The sequence below is a fragment of the Camelus bactrianus genome, chromosome 23, assembly GCF_048773025.1.
Source record: "Camelus bactrianus isolate YW-2024 breed Bactrian camel chromosome 23, ASM4877302v1, whole genome shotgun sequence".
Taxonomy (NCBI): domain Eukaryota; kingdom Metazoa; phylum Chordata; class Mammalia; order Artiodactyla; family Camelidae; genus Camelus; species Camelus bactrianus.
The window spans coordinates 31,450,048-31,469,216 of NC_133561.1; the positions used below are offsets into that span (position 1 = coordinate 31,450,048).

Below are 19,169 nucleotides of genomic sequence, written 5' to 3' on the forward strand. Positions count from 1 at the left end.
TAAACAGGCATTTCTCCAATGAAGACATAAAGATAGCCAATAGACACATGAAAATATGCTCAATATCACTAATTATCAGAGAAATGCAAATCAAAACTACACTGAGGTTTTATTGTACACTGGTCAGAATGGCCATCATTAAGAAGTCTACAAACAATAAATGCTGGAGAGGGTGTGGAGAAAAGGGAACCCTCCTACACTGTTGGTAGGAATCTAATTTGGTGCAGCCACTTTGGATAAAAGTATGGAGATTCCTCTAAAAAACTAAAAATAGACTTACATGATCCAGCAATCCCACTCCTGGGCATATATCTGGAGAAAACTCTAACTAGAAAAAAATACATGTACCCCAATGTTCATAGCAGCACTACTTACAACAGCCAAGACATGAAAGCAACCTAAATGTCCATTGACAGAAGACTGGATAAAGAAGATGTGAGATAGGTAGATATATATATTCATTCATTTATTTATTTATATAGGAATACTATTCAGCCATAAAAAAAGAATGAAATAATACCATATGCAGCAACATGGATGGACCCAGAGATTATTATACTAAGTGAAGTAAGTCAGAGAAAGACAAATAGCATATGATACCACTTATATATGAAACCTTAACAAATGGTACAAATGAACTTATTCACAAAACAGAAATAGACTCACAGACATAGAAAATGAACTTATAGTTACCAGTGGAGAAAGAAAGAGGGAGGGATAAATTAGGAGCTCAGGATTTGCAGATACTAACTACTATATGTAAAATAGATAAACAACAAGGTCCTACTGTATGGCACAGGGAAATATATTCAATATCTTATAATAACCTATAATGATAAAGAATATGAAAAAGGATATATATGTATAACTGAATCAATATGCTGTACACCAGAAACTAAGACAACATTGTAAATCAATTACACTTCAATTAAAAAAAAAAGAGTACATTTCCTGAGAAAGTCTTCACTCACTGTCTCAGCCAATAATTTGGGTGGCAACCCAATCCTTGTTCAACCTTGTCTGAACACTAGAATCACGTAGGAGCATTTAAACGCACCAATGCCTAGGAATGCTCTAGGTATACTGCAATTAATGCACTATCTCTGGGTGTTGGACCCAGGCACCTGCATTATTTGGAAGTGCCCCAGAAATCCCACTGTGTGGCTAAAGTTGAGAACCACTGGTTATACCTTTGAAATGTTACAGTAATCTCCTGGCCCACACCATATTCCTGTGACTTGAGCCAGCTGCCAGAGCATATCCTGGCTGACTGGGTGGTGCTCCACTCAGAGAATTTCTGATTTTTACCTGGAGAAGAGTTAAGTCCAGCTGGCCTAATTTCAAGAGGATCTGTAAAAGTCTTTAATGAGATGGAAGTTCAGCTGAGCTAAAAAAAAAAAAAAGTTCTTTTTCAAAAAGAGGACACTAATGAACTCAACTACAAAACAGAATCAGACTCACAGACACAGTGAACAATCTTATGGTTACTGGGGAAAAGGGGGTGGAAAGGGATTAATTTGGGGGTTTGAGATTTGCAAATGTTAACCACTATATATAAAAATAGATAAAAAACAAATTTCTTCTGTATAGCACAAGGAACTATATTCAATATCTTATAACCTTTAATGAAAAAGAATATGAAAATGAATATATATGTATGACTAAGACATTATGTTGTACACCAGAAATCGACACATTTTAACTGACTGTACTTCAATTAAAAAAGATAATCTTTTTCACATTGAATCTGAATGACAGCTACAAGTTGCTTCAGGCCAAGAAGGAAGAATATTAAATTTTCCTTTTTCTCCTTCAAAACACAAAATCTGGGTAACTTCCTTTGTAGTTGGTGGTATTAACAAGACTTTGTAAGGCAAAGTCTACCAATCATATTGTTTTTCAACAAATCAAAGATACCACGAGTCACAAGACACAATTATCTTAGTTATTCTTAGCACTAAGAAAAAAACCCGACTACTAAATAATTATGAGATATAATCAAGCATAAGATAAATTCCTATTTCAGAGATTTTTTAATGTGGAAAAGTGTACATAATAGAATTGATGAAACACAGTAGATTTTTAGCCTAGACTTCTTTGACCTCCACATCTGTACGATCACTTAAATTTTTCACAGGCTCCTTAAACCTCACATGTCTCAGTAGGGTAGTCTTCAACTACCTCACAAAGCCATTTCTTTTCCTGCATTCTCTACTCTCGTAAATGGAGCCGCCCAGACTAGAAACATGTAAGTCATACCAGCCTCCTGAATTTCTATTACTTCCTACATGCTAAAGGTCTTTCCCATTTGGTCAGTTCTGTCTGGTACATTTCTCTTGAATGCACTGCCTTCTCTCTTTTTCCTCTACCGTGGCTTTGAGTTATGTCTTCCTCATTTCTGCAAGATTACTAAGTAAATCTGCTGCTTTCCACCCCTCTAATCAATCCTTACTCCACACTGTCCTGTTTTTCTTTCTTAAACATCAATCTGATCATGATTTCTTGCTAAAAAATCCTACAAGATGAATACCCCCTCCAAAAAATACGAAAAGGCTATGAATAGGTCACCTCACTGAAGATAAAAAATATACATTTATACATGTGAAAAGTTGTTCACCCTCATTATTAAATAAATGTAATAATGACTTTTTTTTTTTTACCTGCCCAATTGGCAGGCTTTGAGATAACTGATAATAAAAAATGATTACAAGAGTGTGCAGAAATACTCCTTTGCACCACTGGTGACAGTACAACATTTTGGCAACGTTTTGGATATGGAAAGGAATGCAAACTACCTGCTAAAAACCAAAATTCAACTGACTAAATTTGGAGATCTAATTGGCATTTTTAACTGATTCATGAATCCAGCAGCATCTCATCCAGAGAACCGAAGGGCACTCTGAGGGACTGTATAAAATGGAAGCTTTTTTTAGGAAGAAGGGTAGCTAAGGGAGCTATTAGCACAAGAAAAGAAAGGATTATTTTAGGCCAAGATACCTTCTTTTGGGGAGGAAGGGAATGGCACGGGTTTTATCATGCATATTGTCCCTCGGGGAGGGTGGGAGAGGGGAGGTGGAGACATGATAGATTACCTCATTGGTGTGGATGAGAAAATTCCAGAGTAGCCAATCAAGATTACATTTCTCGTGAAAGTTGAAACTGCAATTAGGTCAGGTATTAAGTCTAGATTTGATATCACGGGCTTTAGCACAAGTGACACCATTTGGGACCTGTGGTTTTCTCTTTAACGTGCCTAATGTCTCAGAACCTCAATTACCGCACTCGGTCAAAAAGGGCTAAAACTACCCTAATGGTCTCAAGAAAGTGAGATAATTTAGGAGAAAGCAATAATAGCTAACATTGACTCAGTATTTGCTTCCTAAATGTTTCATATGCATTAACTCCTTTAATCTTCACAGTAAACCTGTAAGTACTATCCCTATTTTACATATAAGAAAACTGAGGCACAGAGGATAAAATATTGCCCAAGGGGTGAAGTTAGTAAGGAGTGGAGCTGGGATTACTGACCTTAAATCTACGTAAGGGGATCTAGCTCCAATCCTAATTTTTGCAGCCAGCCTATGCCCACTTTTCCTTTTTGTGCCAGCCCACAGCATCCAAAGTTAAAATCTGTTTATATAGAATTGGCCTTCTCCAGTTGCTTTGGTATCTCATCACAGTTCTGTCTGATTGAGCTCCAGGGAACTCAGCCACCTCTCATACCAATTCGTCTTCAGTGTCCTGGTCAACGCTGAGCAAACAGTAAATCCTTAGATAAACGCTATCGTACATTTTTGTGGGATCGATGGCATACCTTTACAAATATGAAGTAAGCTTCACGAGACTGAGACGGATACTCGGTAACTAGCCTAAATACAGGGTGAGTACCGCCTTGGCGACAACTGTGCTCCACACCCGAGCTCTGGGGCCAACCCTTCCCGCTCGGCTGCTTCAGCGGGACTCAGCCGGAACCTTTCCTGCGGCATCTGAGGCAGCCCGCCGGGACAGCGCTGCTCAACACACTACACGGGAGGGACTAGTAGTCTAACTAGATGCCTAAACTCTCTAGCTCGCTTACATGATCGGAGAGGAATTAGCCTCAAAATTCTTGTGCTTTTTAAAGAACTGAGTGACGATAGCATTTTTATCCCTTAAAAAATATAATAGTAAAATGGTTTCGAGGGAGTTTGTTCTTCTTTTTGGTTAGGCATATCTGTGGACAGCCAACTTGAAACGAACAAGGAAGGCGGGGGGAAGAAAGCGGAAGCCGCGGGGTCTTCTAAACCAGAAAGTCTCCGGAGCTTGCGCCAGGCTATTTGCGGCGCCCCCAACTTAAGACGCAGGCTTCGGAAGCGGCGGGGGAGAACGTGTTGTTGCTGGAGCTGAGACCAGGCGTCCAGAGTCCTCAGGGATGAACCTCGAGTTGCTGGGTGAGGAGGACTATGACTGCGTCTTAGAGAACCCTTTGATCCTGGAAAGGAGGGAACCCGGGCCGAGGGGACTCGGGCTGCAACATAGGGACACAGTTCTGCGATGGATCTTTGGGCGCCTAGATGTGGAGCAGCAGCAGCAGGAGAAAGCCTAGCTTCTGCCGGAGCGGAATGCATTGCCTTTCCCGAGGCCACTTTGCAGTAAAGGTGTGAAGCGATAGGGATAGTTAGTCTGTGACTTAGTTTCGATGACCAGGATCACAGGTGCTGGAGTAGCCCGAAGCAGGTAGGACCAGAGTTATTGGAGAAGGAATCTGGGGAAATGAGGCTTGAGGTAAAGCTTTGAGCACTTGTCAGAGTTTGGGGTTCCTGGACAGGTTAAATCTTTTTGTAGAAACACGGGGTGCCTGAGGAGGGGAACATTATCTTTTAGTAGACATCCTTCATTGAATAAATGAAAAAAGGCTCAGAGCGACTGACTTGAAGGCGCTAAGCAAGTAAATGGTATAATTGGCACAGGAGTCGAGTTATCTTGTCTTTCTGTTTAAGGTCTAACTACCAGGGATGCTGTGTAAAACACTGAGGGGGTGAATTACAAAGCAGTTGGCTTTTGTCACCCTCTCTTTGACTCATTTCCTCCTCACTCTTTACCCAAGTTGTTTATAAAGTTTAGGTCCTTCTGGGTTTTCATTAGGTGATGCTTAGCGTTGTAGCTTAGGGATGTCTGAAGTTTTTCAAGAACTCCTAAGCTACTTGTGAGCTTCCATGGTTATGTTTCTCTTAAAAAAATAAAATTCGTAAGATGTACTGGTTGTCCAAAGGACTACAAAGCTATTTAAGGAATGGCCTTTACCTTGAAGGAGCTTTTGGTTAAGCATGGAGAATAAGGTGATTGTGTAAATAGCCATAATATATTGCAGAACATAGGCCGGCCTTTAAGAGTCTTTACTAAGTGCTAAGGACATTTAGAAGAGGGAGTGAATATCTTTGGGGCAGGGGAAAAAAAGGTAATCGAAAAAAGCAAACAAAACCTGTGGAGGATTTGGAGTTTTGAGTGGGTATTGAAGATTGATAAATTATTGACAGACTCAAGTGTGAAGACATTGGGAGGAGTGCTTATTAGGAATATGTTTGAGTTAAGACATCAGTGAGAGGACTCCTAAAGATATTTTCCTGCTTTACCAGATTGTGGGTACTGGGAATAAAGAGAAGGCCAAGAGATGGGTTTGGTGTCATCCATTTTGTGGAAGCTCTTGAATGCCCAGCTGAAAAGTTGTGCTTTTTAAGGAAAGTAAGACAGACTCATTGAAGGGTTTTGACCTGATAAGTAACTCTGTCAGAGTCTTTTTTAAAAAAATGTTTATCTGATAACAGTGTGTTGTTGAGTCTTAGAGTTGTGAAACCAGTTTGGAGGACCAGAGTAGATGAGTGCTAGAAGGTGTGAGCTGGAAAATGGAAAGAAAAGACACGGAGAAGTTAGAGTTGACGCAGTTCGAAAATTGCAGGTGGTGGTGGTGTTGAGGAAGAGAGTGAAGTGAAAAATCGTGGGAACCAATAGTGGTGCTATTCATAAACATTTAAGGATTTTTGGAAAGATAGTTACATTGGGTATGTTGAATATGGATCTGGAGTTCAGAAGATAAGTTTGGATTTGTGAGAGAGATTTGTCATTCTCCTACAGGTGGGCTGATCGAAACCTTGTTAGTAGATGATAAGACTAAAGGAGAAAGTGGGAGGGCAAGAAAAGAAATCTGCTGAGGACAGAATCTTGGCCAATCATCTATATTTAGGAGATAAGAGGAGGAAAAATGATAATATATCAACTAACAGTTATACGGTACTTACTATGAGCTAGGCATATCTCCAAGTGCTTTTCATATATTTATCAATGTGGAGATAGAAAACAATACAGGTTGGTATGGTATCTTCCATAGAAGCAGGTGTAGAGCAGTTGAGGCCACGAGCTGAGAAAGGGCTTCTCTGTTTAGTTCTTAGGCAACTTGCAGCTGCTTAACTTGAACAGTAGCCAAATTACAATGATTTTAGGAAGATGTGGGAGACAATGGAGGCAATTTTTTAAAGTTATTTTAAAAAACTTGAAGATAGAGGAAAGGTGATAGACAGGCTAGTACCTTGAAAGAGATAGCAGAGTCCTGGGAAAGATTTTTCTTGAATGATACAGAAGATTCATGAGGGTAAAAGTTAGGAAGAAATATTTAGCATTGGAAGGTTAGATAATTTAAAAGAAGGCTGGTTGAGTCCAAAAGATAACAAATCCCTATGGGAATGACTCTGAGTCTTAAAGCAAGAAAGCTAATTATTGCAGATTAAAAAGGAGAAAGGAACAAAAAGCGATGTGATTGTGGGAACACACTGAAGCATATCTGAATATGGATAAAGGAAAGGAATGAAAATGTTCTTAATATGGAGCTCAAGATGCTTTATAACTTCTTTACCCACTTTCTGAGCCTTTGCTGTGTATCAGGCAGTATGCACTGGAGAGACAAAGTTAAATAAGAATTTTTCAAACTTATTTTTACTACAACTCATAGTAAGAAATATGTTTTCTATCACAACCCATTATATATACATACACATATATAACTAAATTATTCAAACTGATACTTTATCTTTATACTCAGTGTCCTCTGGTATCTTCTGATCTGTTAACAAACTTGTGGTTCACTGAATGATTTAGCCGTTTGCCATGGAGTGGGTCCTACTGTTTGAGAAACACTGGGATAAGATACAGCTTTTGCCCTGGATAAATACATAGAACTAGGAGGAGAGGGGCATAAGCAGCTGTATAATATGGAGCCACAATAAATGAGTGCATTGTGGGAGTCCAGCTGCAAGAGCAGTTAATTCTGCAGTGTTGGGGTGAGCGGTGAATTGGGGGATGACTTTATAGAGGAATTGCCATTTAACCCAGACAGAAAAGATGGAGTAGGGTTTTTCCAGAGGGACAAATGGAGGTAATTACCAGCGCAGAGAACACTAGGGGCAGACGTTCGCAGGTATGAACGTGTGATGTATGTTCAGGAAGTGGTCAGTAGTTAACAGCTGGTGCTTAAGGTGGATTATGCAAGGTTCTATACCAGGTGCTAATGGGGAGTTAGTCAAAGATAAAATGGAAAATACTGATTGGGGCCAGACTAAAATTGCTTTTTAAAATTATGCTTAGCGTTGAGCACATTGTTTAGCAAGGGAGATTTTCAAGCAGGTAAGTGACATGATGAGATTGGAGGCTTAGAAAGTTGGCTGTAGCAGCTTTGTTAAGGATTGATGAGGGAAGCAAGACTGGAGCCAAGGAAATGTAGTGATTACAGTAGTGATGGTGTCAGATTGGGGTGGGGTGAGATCAGTTAATTAGCCACCTGCAAGTTGCATTTCTCGAAAAAGAAATGCCGCTCACTGTGTTATCACCTGTTACACTGAGGAAGCAGAATGGAAACTGCTACTTTGAACTTAACTGTTACATCAGGGAGGAATTGGTTGACAAGTAGAAAATACTTCCACTGGGAGCAAAGGACCATGAAATTTTAGAGCTCATGGTAACCAAGTCTTTAAGGAGGTGGATGTTCAGCAATTTAAAGAAAAGATATTATTTCATGTCATGAGACTGGGAGAAAAAAGGCTTGAAAGGCCTAGGAAAGCTAAAAGGCAGTTTGGAGAAAGGATCCTAACTGGAAAAAAAAAAAAGGAGGAGGCCCCCAAAGGAACTGGTATGAATTTACCGAAAGCAGTCTAAACTAAGAGTCTGAAAAGGCATGTACAAAAGGAGGGCACGTTGCTGAAGGTGAACATATGAGGGTCGCTCAAGCTTTTAAGAATGGTGTCAGGAAAACTAAAGTGATTGAAGGCCAAGTTGGTAAAAATAAGGCAACAAGGAAGCTTTTTTTTTTAACGTTAGATAGAGTGTGAAGAGCAAAGAAGTTTCCTGCTTGGGCTGGATGTAACACCAAAATTATTCATTCAACACTCAACCAGTATCTATCTTTTGTGGGCATAGGGAAAGTGGAATGCTTAACTTCTTATTTTTCTTTTCTCTTCTCTTAGAAAAAGGATGGTTTCTTTTGAATAAATAAAGTGATCATTGGTTGTTGCCAAGATCCATGGGTAGAGATTTTAGGTAGGTCACTTAGCTCACCTTTTTGTTGGTTGAATTATATTCCTTGGCCCTGAAGTAGCTTGCAAGTGAAGTGATGTTGGTGATCTTCAAGATTTGGGAAGAGAAAAGAAGACATGCTAAAAGAAAGGAGGTGGGCAAAATTTTGACTGTTTAATAAGGGGCAGGTGTGTTTTGCAAATCATAAACTAGGAACCTTGAGGTCAAATTTGGGCAAGATTATAGTCTTTTTTTAGTGTAGTTATAGTTAAGAGTATCATTTCTTGGTCAAGTCCCAGTTTTTCCAGTTTTTAACTGTGTCAGTTTGGGAAGTGACTTAACCTTTGATCCTGACTTTCTTTGTGAAATGGAGTATGCTAGCACTCACTTAATCATGAGCAGAGAGGACTGAATGAGACCTTAGTACAGAGTCTGACACACAAGCATTTGATAAGCAGTAGCTGTTGATGATAAATGCAGATTTGAGCACTTAAAAGAAATGATAAACTAGCATAAATTTAAGTCTAGAAAACTCATTTAAGTTCTTTAATTTCATGCTTTTCAAATTAACAAATATAGTATATATTTATCACAACAGTGGAAACAATATAAAAATATATACAGAAAAAAATATCTTTTCCCCCTTCTCCAAGTGGTAACTGGGGTTTATCCTTTTAAACCTTTTTCTTGCTTATATGAATATAATTAAATTTGTTGAGGCTTTGTTTTTGCTTTTTACAGAAATAGAACTTTTTTATGAACATTTTTTGCAACTGGCTTTCTTCTCAATGCTATGAGATACTACTGCTACACATTAGGACATAATAGATCTAACAATTTTTAATGCATTCATGTAGACAGACACTCATGATATCTAATTTTAACTATAAATGCTTTTTTAAAAAGTACTTTTTTCCTTGCTTCCTCCATTCTTTGTTGATAATCCCATAATCTCCTGCCATATTTTTCTCTATGCCTATATTTGTGTGTATATACACATGTTAACAAAAAATGAGATTATATTATATACATGTTGTTTTGCTTTTTTTTTCACTTAAATAACACCAATAAAAATTTCTCTTAGAGAATTAGTATAATTTATCAGTATTTGCATCATAATTTATTCATCCATTCCACTAATAATGGGCATTTGTCTTGTTTCCAGTTTAGGGGGGGTTTCTTTCTTTTTTTTTCTTTTTTGCCACCAAGAACAATACTTTAAATATCCTTGTACTTATGTTCCATTGTGTTTACATCTGTGGACATTAGATTTCCAGTTGTAGGCTTATTGAGATGAGGACTATGTATATTTTTGCTTTTAATAGGTGGTGTCAGATTCCTTTTCCAAAAGGCTACAGCAATTGCCATTTTTTATAGGCAATGTGTGAAAATACCCCTTTACCCACATTCCCCCCCAGCAGGTGTTCTCAGACTGTTGCTGTCTGATGGATGGAGGTGGCACCTCATTTTTAACTTGATCTACAATTTCTGACTCCAACCGAGTTCGGTGTTTTCCTTTGTTTAGAGGCCATCTGATTTTGTTCTGTGACTTGTCTACTCATATTCTTTGTCTTTTCTTTTTGATTGTTTTTCCTTATCAATGTATAAACTTGCTTTATAGTATAGCTAGCAACCCTTATCCATCATCTGCATTGCAGATTTTTTTCTAAACCTTTTGACTGTTTATGGGAACTTTTGCTGTGCGAAATGTTCCAGTTTTTATATAATAAAATATACTTCTCTTTTCTTTTGGTTTTCCTAACTTGGTTAAGGTCTTCCCCACCCTAGGTTATACGTGTGGCCGCCTAGATTTTCTTCTGAGATTTTCATTTTTAAAAATCATTAATTTACCTGAAATTTATTTTTATACGTGATGTGAGAGAGGAATTGGAACTTTTTTCCTTTCAGATGGATAGTCAGTTGTCCATCTCTGTATATTAAATAAATTTCCCACTAAATTGAAATGTCATCTTTATCATATATCAGCTGCCTTACAGTACATTTAGAATTTTTTTTACATTTGTTTTTAATTCATCTGTAATTGCATAAAATTTATTTCTTTTTCTTTTTTTTTTTTTTTTTTTGGTGGGGAGATAATTAGGTTTATTTATTTATTTGTAAAGGAGGTACTGGGGATTGAACCCAGGACCTCATACATGCTAAGCATGCGCTCTACCACTTGAGCTATACCCTCTCCCCCTTGGCTTTTTAAATTAGAATTTTTTGTGTTTTCTAGGTGTTCAATGACATCAGCAAAAGAAAAATAGTTTTATCTTCTATATTCAATGTTGAAACCAGTTACTTTGTTTTCTTATTCCATTGGCTGCAATCTCCAAGAGAATATTAACTGAGAATGCTGATGTATCCCTTTCTAGTTGCTGATATTAACTGAAATGGTTTTAATATTTTACCTTTTGGAATGATACTATGTTTTTCTTTCCCTTAACGAAGGCTTTGGGGATTGAACCCAGGACCTCATGCACACCAAGCATGTACTCTACCATAGAGCTATACCCTCTGCCCTGAATTGTTTGTATTTTTGGTTAATAGTTTTTATCATTTATTCTAGTATTCTATTCCTTTTATTAGAAATGGCTATTGAGTTTTAGCAAATTTTTTTTTAGCATCTACTCGTAGGATTGTATGGCTCTTAAACGTTCTTGACTGAGGATGTACGTTAGAGTGCATTGTTACGGAGGTGTTTGTTCCTTTGGAACAAGTTTGAAGTCGTCCTGTTCCTTTTTTTTTTTTTTTTACTGCTATACCATAATGCCTTTTATATGGTAGAATAGTAAACTCCAGATTTTTTGTTTAGAATTTAGTTATAATTGTTTACGTTGCTAGAAATAACTTTTCAATTCTACAGAATCTAAAGTCGAAATACCCTATACCATTTCTGCTTTTAAGTGAAAGAGACTTTTCTATTTTGTACCGTCTGTGTCAGGTTTTGGTATCAGGTATGTTGGCTTTATAAAACACTAATGTGTATTTTTTTCTTCTCAGAAATAGCTTGAATAAGTGGTAATTATCTGTGCCTTGAGGTTTAGGAGAAATTGCTTATAAAACCATATGAACCTGCTGTCTTTCTATTATTTTATTTTAATGGTTGATTTTTTTTTGAAGAATATTAAAAAATGTCATTTACTTTTTTTTCTATATATACATTTTTATTGAAGTAGAGTCAGTGTACAGTGTTGTGTCAATTTCTGGTGTACAGCATAATGCTTCAGTCATATATGAACATACGTATATTCATTTTCTTACTCTTTTTTACCATAAGTTACTACAAGATATTGAGTATACTTCCCTGTGCTATACAGTATGAACTCATTGTTTATCTATTTTATATGTATTAATTAGTATCTGCAAATCTTGAACTCACAATTTATTCTTCCCACCCCCATCCCCCCAATGGTAGACCTTGAACATTTCAATGTGTTCTTTATGCATTGACCCCGTCAAGGGTTTTTCTTCTGTAGTCCGTTTTGGAAATATTGAGCATTCTCCGAGGAAGTGGCCTTGTGCTCCCATAACCCTGCTTGACAGCATTCTTGCTCAGGCTTTTCAACTAAAGTGCCCCAAACGAGTTTAGTCTTTCTGATGTCACTTTCTTTTGTGTTCATTTAAACTCCTAATTGTAATCCTGTTAATTAGGATGACCCTCAAAAAAAAAGGAAAAAACCACCCAAAACATAAAACAAAAATACAAAATCAGGGGTAATCCTAGTTGAAGACTGATCATACATTAAAATGGTCCCAGGATTCTAGATTCTCTCAGAATCTTAGGTGTGGCTTTCCCTTCTTCCAGCACAGCAGGTCACACTCTGCTCCTTCCAGAGTACTTTGTATTTTTCGGTTGTGTTTTTTTTTGTTTGTTTTGTTTTTAATTTTTAAATGAATACTCTTTTGTTTGTTTCTCAGCCATGTGAATATAGATCTATATTATTGATTTGGGAAGATGTATAGGATGTATTGTTAAAGAAGCAAGTCACATAATATTGTAGTATTTTATTTAGAAAACAGACCTTAAATATTTAAATGTTTGTATAAGCATATAGAAATACATGGGATTTATTACCTTGATGAGTGGGTTGCAGGGAGAAAACTATCATTTGTTAAATATACATTTCTGTATTACTGTATTACATGTATTACTTTGGTAACTTTAAAAAGTTTCTTTCAAAAAACGTATCTTGGTTTCAGCTTTTCATTTCATTCTTGTCCTTAATATTTGAATGTAATCAGACACTGAAGTCTGGTGCACATTAGATAAATCAAGATAATTGTCCCAGTTGGACAATTATTTATCTTTGTTTTCATCTTTCTTTTAGTTTTTTTAACTTAAGGGCTTGTGTTTCTTTTGACAGTTTTAATGTGTTCACTCTAAATTTCTATGAATTTTTATAAAGGACAAAATGTAATAAAACTGGTTTTCAGACTTATTTTTAAAGCAGTAGATGTCTTTCTTAATTGAAGCATAGTTGATTTACAATATTATGTTAGTTTCAGGTGTACAATATAGTAATTCAGTATTTTTATAGATTACACTCAATTTAAAGTTATGATAAAGTACTGGCTATGCTCCCTGTGCTGTGTATCTTTGTAGCTTATTTTATACATAGTAGTTTGTACCTCTTAACCCCTACCCCTGTTTTGCCCCTTTCCCCTCCCCTCTCTCCACTGGTAAACCACTAGTTAGTTTTCTGTGTCTGTGAGCTTGTTTCTGTTTTGTTACATTCTTTCATTTGTTTTATTTTTTAGATCCCACATGTAAGTGGTGACATATAGTATTTGTCTTTTCTCTGTCTGACTTACTTCACTAAACATAACATGGTCCAACCATGTTGCAAATGGCAAATTTTCATTCTCTTTTATGGTTGAGAAATATTTCATTTTATGTATATAAATATCCATTCATATATACACATGCACACACATGTACACAAATACGTACATACACCACACACCCTACATCTTTGTCCAGTCGTCTGTTGATGGACCTTTAGGTTGCTTCCATAGCTTGGCTGTTGTAAATAATGCTGCTGTGAACATTGGGTGCATGTGTCTTTTTGAGTTAGTGTTTTCATTTTCCTCAAATGGAGTTTTCATTTTCTTCACTCAGGAGTGAAACTGCTGGAGATAATGAGAATAAAAGGCAAATACCATCTTAGTATGATAACGGAAATAGGGGTGACCTCATGGAGCCCCTGGAAGGGTGTCAGTACCCTGTCCGCACTTTGCAAATCCCCGCTGTACACCATTCTTGAGCTGTAGGTTTCCTGGTATGTTGCATATGTTCCATCAACTCTCTTTCTTTGCTTTGTTGCAGAGTCCTTTGGGCAGAATTATCCAGAGGTAAGAGTATAGTATTGTTGTGATTTTAGGAATGTAGTAATTTGCTGGCTTTTATGTTTGAATGGCAACTACATTTTCATCTTTTTTTTTTTTTTTTTTGACAATAAAAGCATTACATGTGGTGATCGTTTACTGTTATAATAAGGAACCAAATGTTTAATTTTGAGCGGGGCAGGGGGAAGTAGATAGGCAATATTAGCAGGAAATCTCACTATAATGTAAATTTTACAGTTCATTTCCCTTTAAATTAAAAGAACCCTTTGATTGAAGCATTTTTCACAGTACCATCACTTATGCATAGATTTTTTTCATGTGCTTTTACAGTTTTGATCAATGTTTTTACATAGCAGTAATCAACATGTATGCTATAAGTGTGCTTTACTTTTTTAAATGTAAAAATGTTTTGTAATACTTGGAATGTGTTTTAGTGTAGTCAGGAGTATTTTAAATGGCTTGATATTAATACAAAATAATTTATTTGATTTTCCTAGTCTTATATAGAGCTTTTGTTTTAGATTATTTTTCTTGGAATAAATTTCAAGAACTATGATTGCTTGGTCAATAGGATGACTCTTTTAATGAATCTTGTTTTATTTTGCCTAAATTGCCCTCAGAAGTGTTTGTATGAAGTTATCTTAATAACTTAAGGGATTGATCACATCTGTTGCAAAAATTCTGTTAGCTTTTATAAATATTTCTTCAGTTTGGTTAGTTTAATAGGTATAAGAACACACAAACACACATAGAGACTATTTTGGTATACATCATAATTGAAATTCAAGAGAAATATCATAGATGTTAGAGAACCTTTAAGAAATAATTTGGATACATGGATATTATTCTTGTGTTCATTTTAATCTTTAGGAAGCTGATGGAACTTTGGATTGTATCAGCATGGCCCTGACTTGCACCTTTAACAGGTGGGGCACACTGCTTGCAGTTGGCTGTAATGATGGCCGAATTGTCATCTGGGATTTCTTGACAAGAGGCATTGCTAAAATAATTAGTGCGCACATCCACCCAGTCTGCTCTTTATGGTAAGGAATTTTAAAAGTTAATATGTTAAGTATGAATTAAATTGGGGGGATAAATGGTGACTGTATAATTGCCAATCTCATTAGATATATTTTAATACTTAGAGTTTTAAATATTAGTAACATAATTTCTCATACAGAGACCTTGAACCCATGCTGTCCTTGAACACCTTTGTGGGGAGAAATTCAGTGTAGTATGGATCTGTATCAGGCTCTGTTGGAAAATATTTCCATGCAGAAATGAGACATTTATAAATTACAGCTGTAGTGTATTTGTGATACTGACCTTTTATTTAGAATAAAAAAACCTTGGTTAGAATATGAAGAAATCTTTCTAGTCCATTAAAATATTATGATTATGTGAGGTCATGAACATGGCCAGGCAGGGGAACTAAAAATGTGCTGTGATGAGCCTTGCTTATTCATGAAATGGCCTTGGTCAATCCGAGGGAAGTAGACTCCCTATATAATGGGGGGAAAGAAGATTAAACACCCCAAACTGACAGCCAGAACCATATGGTTTGTTTTGTTCTTGTTTTTTGTTTTTGTTTTTTTTGTATCTGAGTCCAAGACATCATGATGTGGAAGTAAGAAGGAATTTATTGTGATACAGTCTTTGAAGCAGCACTTCTGGACCCTGGGCTTCTCCCTAATAACACAATTGATTTAAGGAATTAAATAATATTCAAGGAAAAAAAAATCTTGGTTAGGAGGGCAACTTAAAAGTCAGCAGGTCCAGCCTTGTCCAGGTTCTTGAATTCCAGCAATTTTAGTGATCACACACATACCTGTTCCTTTGCTGAACTGTAGTTACTAAGGTTTTCCATCAAATATATTGAGCAGCAATCTGATGTTATATAAATTCCCATTGATTTCATTCTTATTTTATTTTGAGGCAGCCTTTACTTCTTTTAAATGAACTTGGGGCCAAATAAATGAACTTGGGGCCATAAAAAGCACCTAATCAGACCTGGATTTATTAAGCTAACATACTTCCTTTTGTCTAAATACAAGCAGCAGTGGTATTATAAAGCACTGGATTGAGACGAGGCCTGAATCTCAGTCTAGGTTTGGCCAGTAATAAACTGGCAGCTTTGGCCAAAATTTTTCTCTAATATGCAGAATGAGAGAACTGCCCTGGATAATTTCTTAGGTTCCTTCCAGGTCCTTTGCATTTTATTTCTTTTTCATTGTTGTGTTCTTGCAATAAAGATTCAAATAGATACATACATTTTCATACAGCTTTGTTAAGATATATATATATATCTTATATATATATAAAATTCTTATACTACAAAATCCACCCAGTTCAAATGTTTCACTGTTCTTATATATTCACAGAGGAGTGCTACCATCATCACAATATAATTTTGGAACTCCTATCACTAAAAATATACATCTATTTTTATTACAAAATAATAATCATTTAGAAAATTATAAAAAGTACAGCAACGTAGAAAAAAGATAGAAGACTTTAGTCTTACCTTCCAGATATTGCTACTGTAAATATTTCGACTTGTTACTATATGTCATTTTTAAAAAGCATAGTTTGTAATTATGCTATGTTTTATATTTTGCTTTTTTCCTCTCCAATACATTTTCCTGCTTGTGTAGCCTTTAAAAAAAAATTGTATAGCCATATATCTTCTGATAGATAAACCATAATTTACTTAACCATTTTTTTGTTTCTCTGCTCATAATGTTTAGTCAGTGTCTTTTTACATGAAGTTTTTCTCTCATATAATCATTCCTTCAGCAAACGTTGATCATGAGTTATGTACCAGGTAGTGTTCTAGGCACTGGGGACACAAGAACAAGTAAGGAGACATTCTTGATCACTAGAGGGAGGTGCCTATTCATACTGGTATATGTACTAAAGCTTTATCTGTCCTACAAGAACTATATTTGAGATTTAGTGGAGGTGAAGGTGCAGAGGAGGAAATGATCAATTGTATTAGAAGAGAATAGCGGTCAGGAAAGTCTTCAAAGGTGAGAGAATTTCTAGCCTCAGACTTGTAAGATGAGTAGGTGTTTGCCAGTTGTATTCCAAGCAGAAGGCGCCGCACAGGCAGAGGCACGTCCCCTTGAAATAAGCATGGGAAGGTGGGGAACAGCACGAGGTTCAGATTAGCTGGATCTTGATGTGGGAGGTGTGCGATGGCAGCAGTCAAGGTAAGCTGAGGTCCTCATGGAGGATGTTACGTAGTACTGTGAATTTTAATTTTATCCTGTAGGTACTGCGAAGCTGTTAAAAGATTTTAGGAAGGAAAGTGACATGATGAGCTTTTTCTTTTAGAAAGGTCTCTAGAACAGCATGTGGAAAAGAGATCGAAGGGGACAGTTAATGAAGATAAGGAAAACTACGGTGGTCTAGGCTATCGATGATGAGGGTGGTGGCAGCAGTAGTGGAGCTGAATGGCACAGATATGACAAGTGGTAGAAATAAGAGATCTTAGGCATTAATTAGATAAGGAGTGTAAGTGAAGTAGAGAAGATAAAATGATCCTCAGGTTTCTGGCTTGGATGAAGATGTTAATGTCAGATCTGAGGAGGATTTAGTGAGTTTGAGATCATGGCTGTGTGTCTCCTGTTATATTTTGTTGCAGGTATTTGTTTTCTGAGCATCTTCCCTGGAAGATGGTAAGTGCTGTGATACATGAACCTTGTCTGCCATGTGCTGCTGTGTTGCCAGCTTCTAGCATTACACCTGATACCTAGTAGGCATTCAGATACTTGGACGAATGGGGATATCTTACAGAAGATGCCCAGTAGGTGTTTGATCTACGTTTTTTCATTAGCGTAGACTTCCAAGAAGTATGTTATTACTAGGTTAAAAGGTTTGAACAATGAGAGATTTTCCCCATCTTCTGCTAACATTTAAAAAATTTTTTATCACAAAACTTAATTATTAAAATCTTTAAAAGAATTCAAACAATTTATGAGTATATAGAGGAAAAATGAAAGCCTTCTGTCTACTCCTTGGGGTAACTTGTATTAGAGTGTGGAATATATCTTTTATTTATAAAATATATCTGTATCTCTTTCTCTGCATATATAAAAATATACATGCATATATTCATGTATATTTTTTTTAAAAAATGGAGACATACTGTATATTTTGTTCTGTACCTTGCTTTTCCACTTAATATATAGTGGATGTTTTTCTGTGTTGATATGTGTGTATGTGTGTACATATGATATATATAGTGTTGCTTAGTATATATGCACCATAATTGAACTGTTCCTAATTTTTTGGTTTGTATAAGTATACTTACATATCAGACTTATGATGAGTAGTTACGTGCATTTTGCATTTTTCTTTTATTCAGCCTGGTTTAGAATATAACTTTACATATTATTTTAATTGTTGTGAAATATTTGAACATATTAGGGACTAAGAAAGTTTCACCTAGAGAAGTTTTGGGTAGGCATAATAGCTGTCTTTAATGAGCAAGACAGAAAAGTTGACCTAAGGAGAAGGAGGACTGGTAGGTAGTGAACAGAATTTGTAGGAAACAAATGCTAGCTTAGAGTAGAGACAAGCTCCCAAGCAGAGTTGCCCATGGATGGGATGAGGTGCCCATGTAAGAACTTAACCAGTGGGACTGGCCCTCCGTGGGCTTGCTGTCCTCTTCTTAGGGATGCTACAGAAGATACCGAAGCACTGGATGCGAGCCATAGGTAGAACAAAGTGATCTTTAAGACTCTAAGATACTAGACTTAGTAAATATCCAGCTATCTTTTGGAATGAAGGAGTATTGTCAGATGTGAGAAAGTAAGAATATCTAACTCTCAAACTTACGGAATTTGGAATTGAAGAATATATTGTTATTTTTAATGGGAAAACCCCTCTTGGTTTCACCTCTGATTATAATTTAATTTCTAAAATTAGATTTTCCTCTATTAGAAAGGATACACAAGCCTGCTGTGAAAAAGTTATAATGCAGAAGGATTTAAAGGAAAAATTGAATCACAGCTAACATTCTGTTCTATAGTCAGATTGTGCTGAAATGCTTACAAGAACAGTAGCAAAAGCTGTCCCTTGTTTGTTCCCACTCCCAGTATTCCGATATTGTCCCATTCCCAGTGTACTTCCATTTTTTTGGTTTGTTTCTCTTGCTATTTGTCTTCATATTTCTAAAGTACATATGTATATTACTTTTTCTTAGTTTGTTAATTTCAAGAACTTATCCATGGACTTCTTATTAGAGTGTATATAAGTTTTAGCTCATCTTACCCTCC

The 19,169-nt window shown here is 36.3% G+C and overlaps 1 protein-coding gene across 2 annotated transcripts in view; it reads left to right on the forward strand.

Moving 5' to 3' along the window:
- The first annotated feature begins 4,266 nt into the window (after positions 1–4,266).
- The window catches only part of RBBP5 (RB binding protein 5, histone lysine methyltransferase complex subunit), a 33,888-nt gene continuing 18,985 nt past the window's right edge, over positions 4,267–19,169 (forward strand). For both annotated transcript variants that reach the window (XM_010969302.3, XM_010969311.3), the window contains exons 1-3: positions 4,267–4,430; positions 13,868–13,893; positions 14,758–14,930. In XM_010969302.3, the coding sequence (XP_010967604.1) occupies positions 4,412–4,430; positions 13,868–13,893; positions 14,758–14,930 (218 nt within the window). In that variant the 5' untranslated portion in view covers positions 4,267–4,411. The remainder of the gene's footprint in view (positions 4,431–13,867; positions 13,894–14,757; positions 14,931–19,169) is intronic.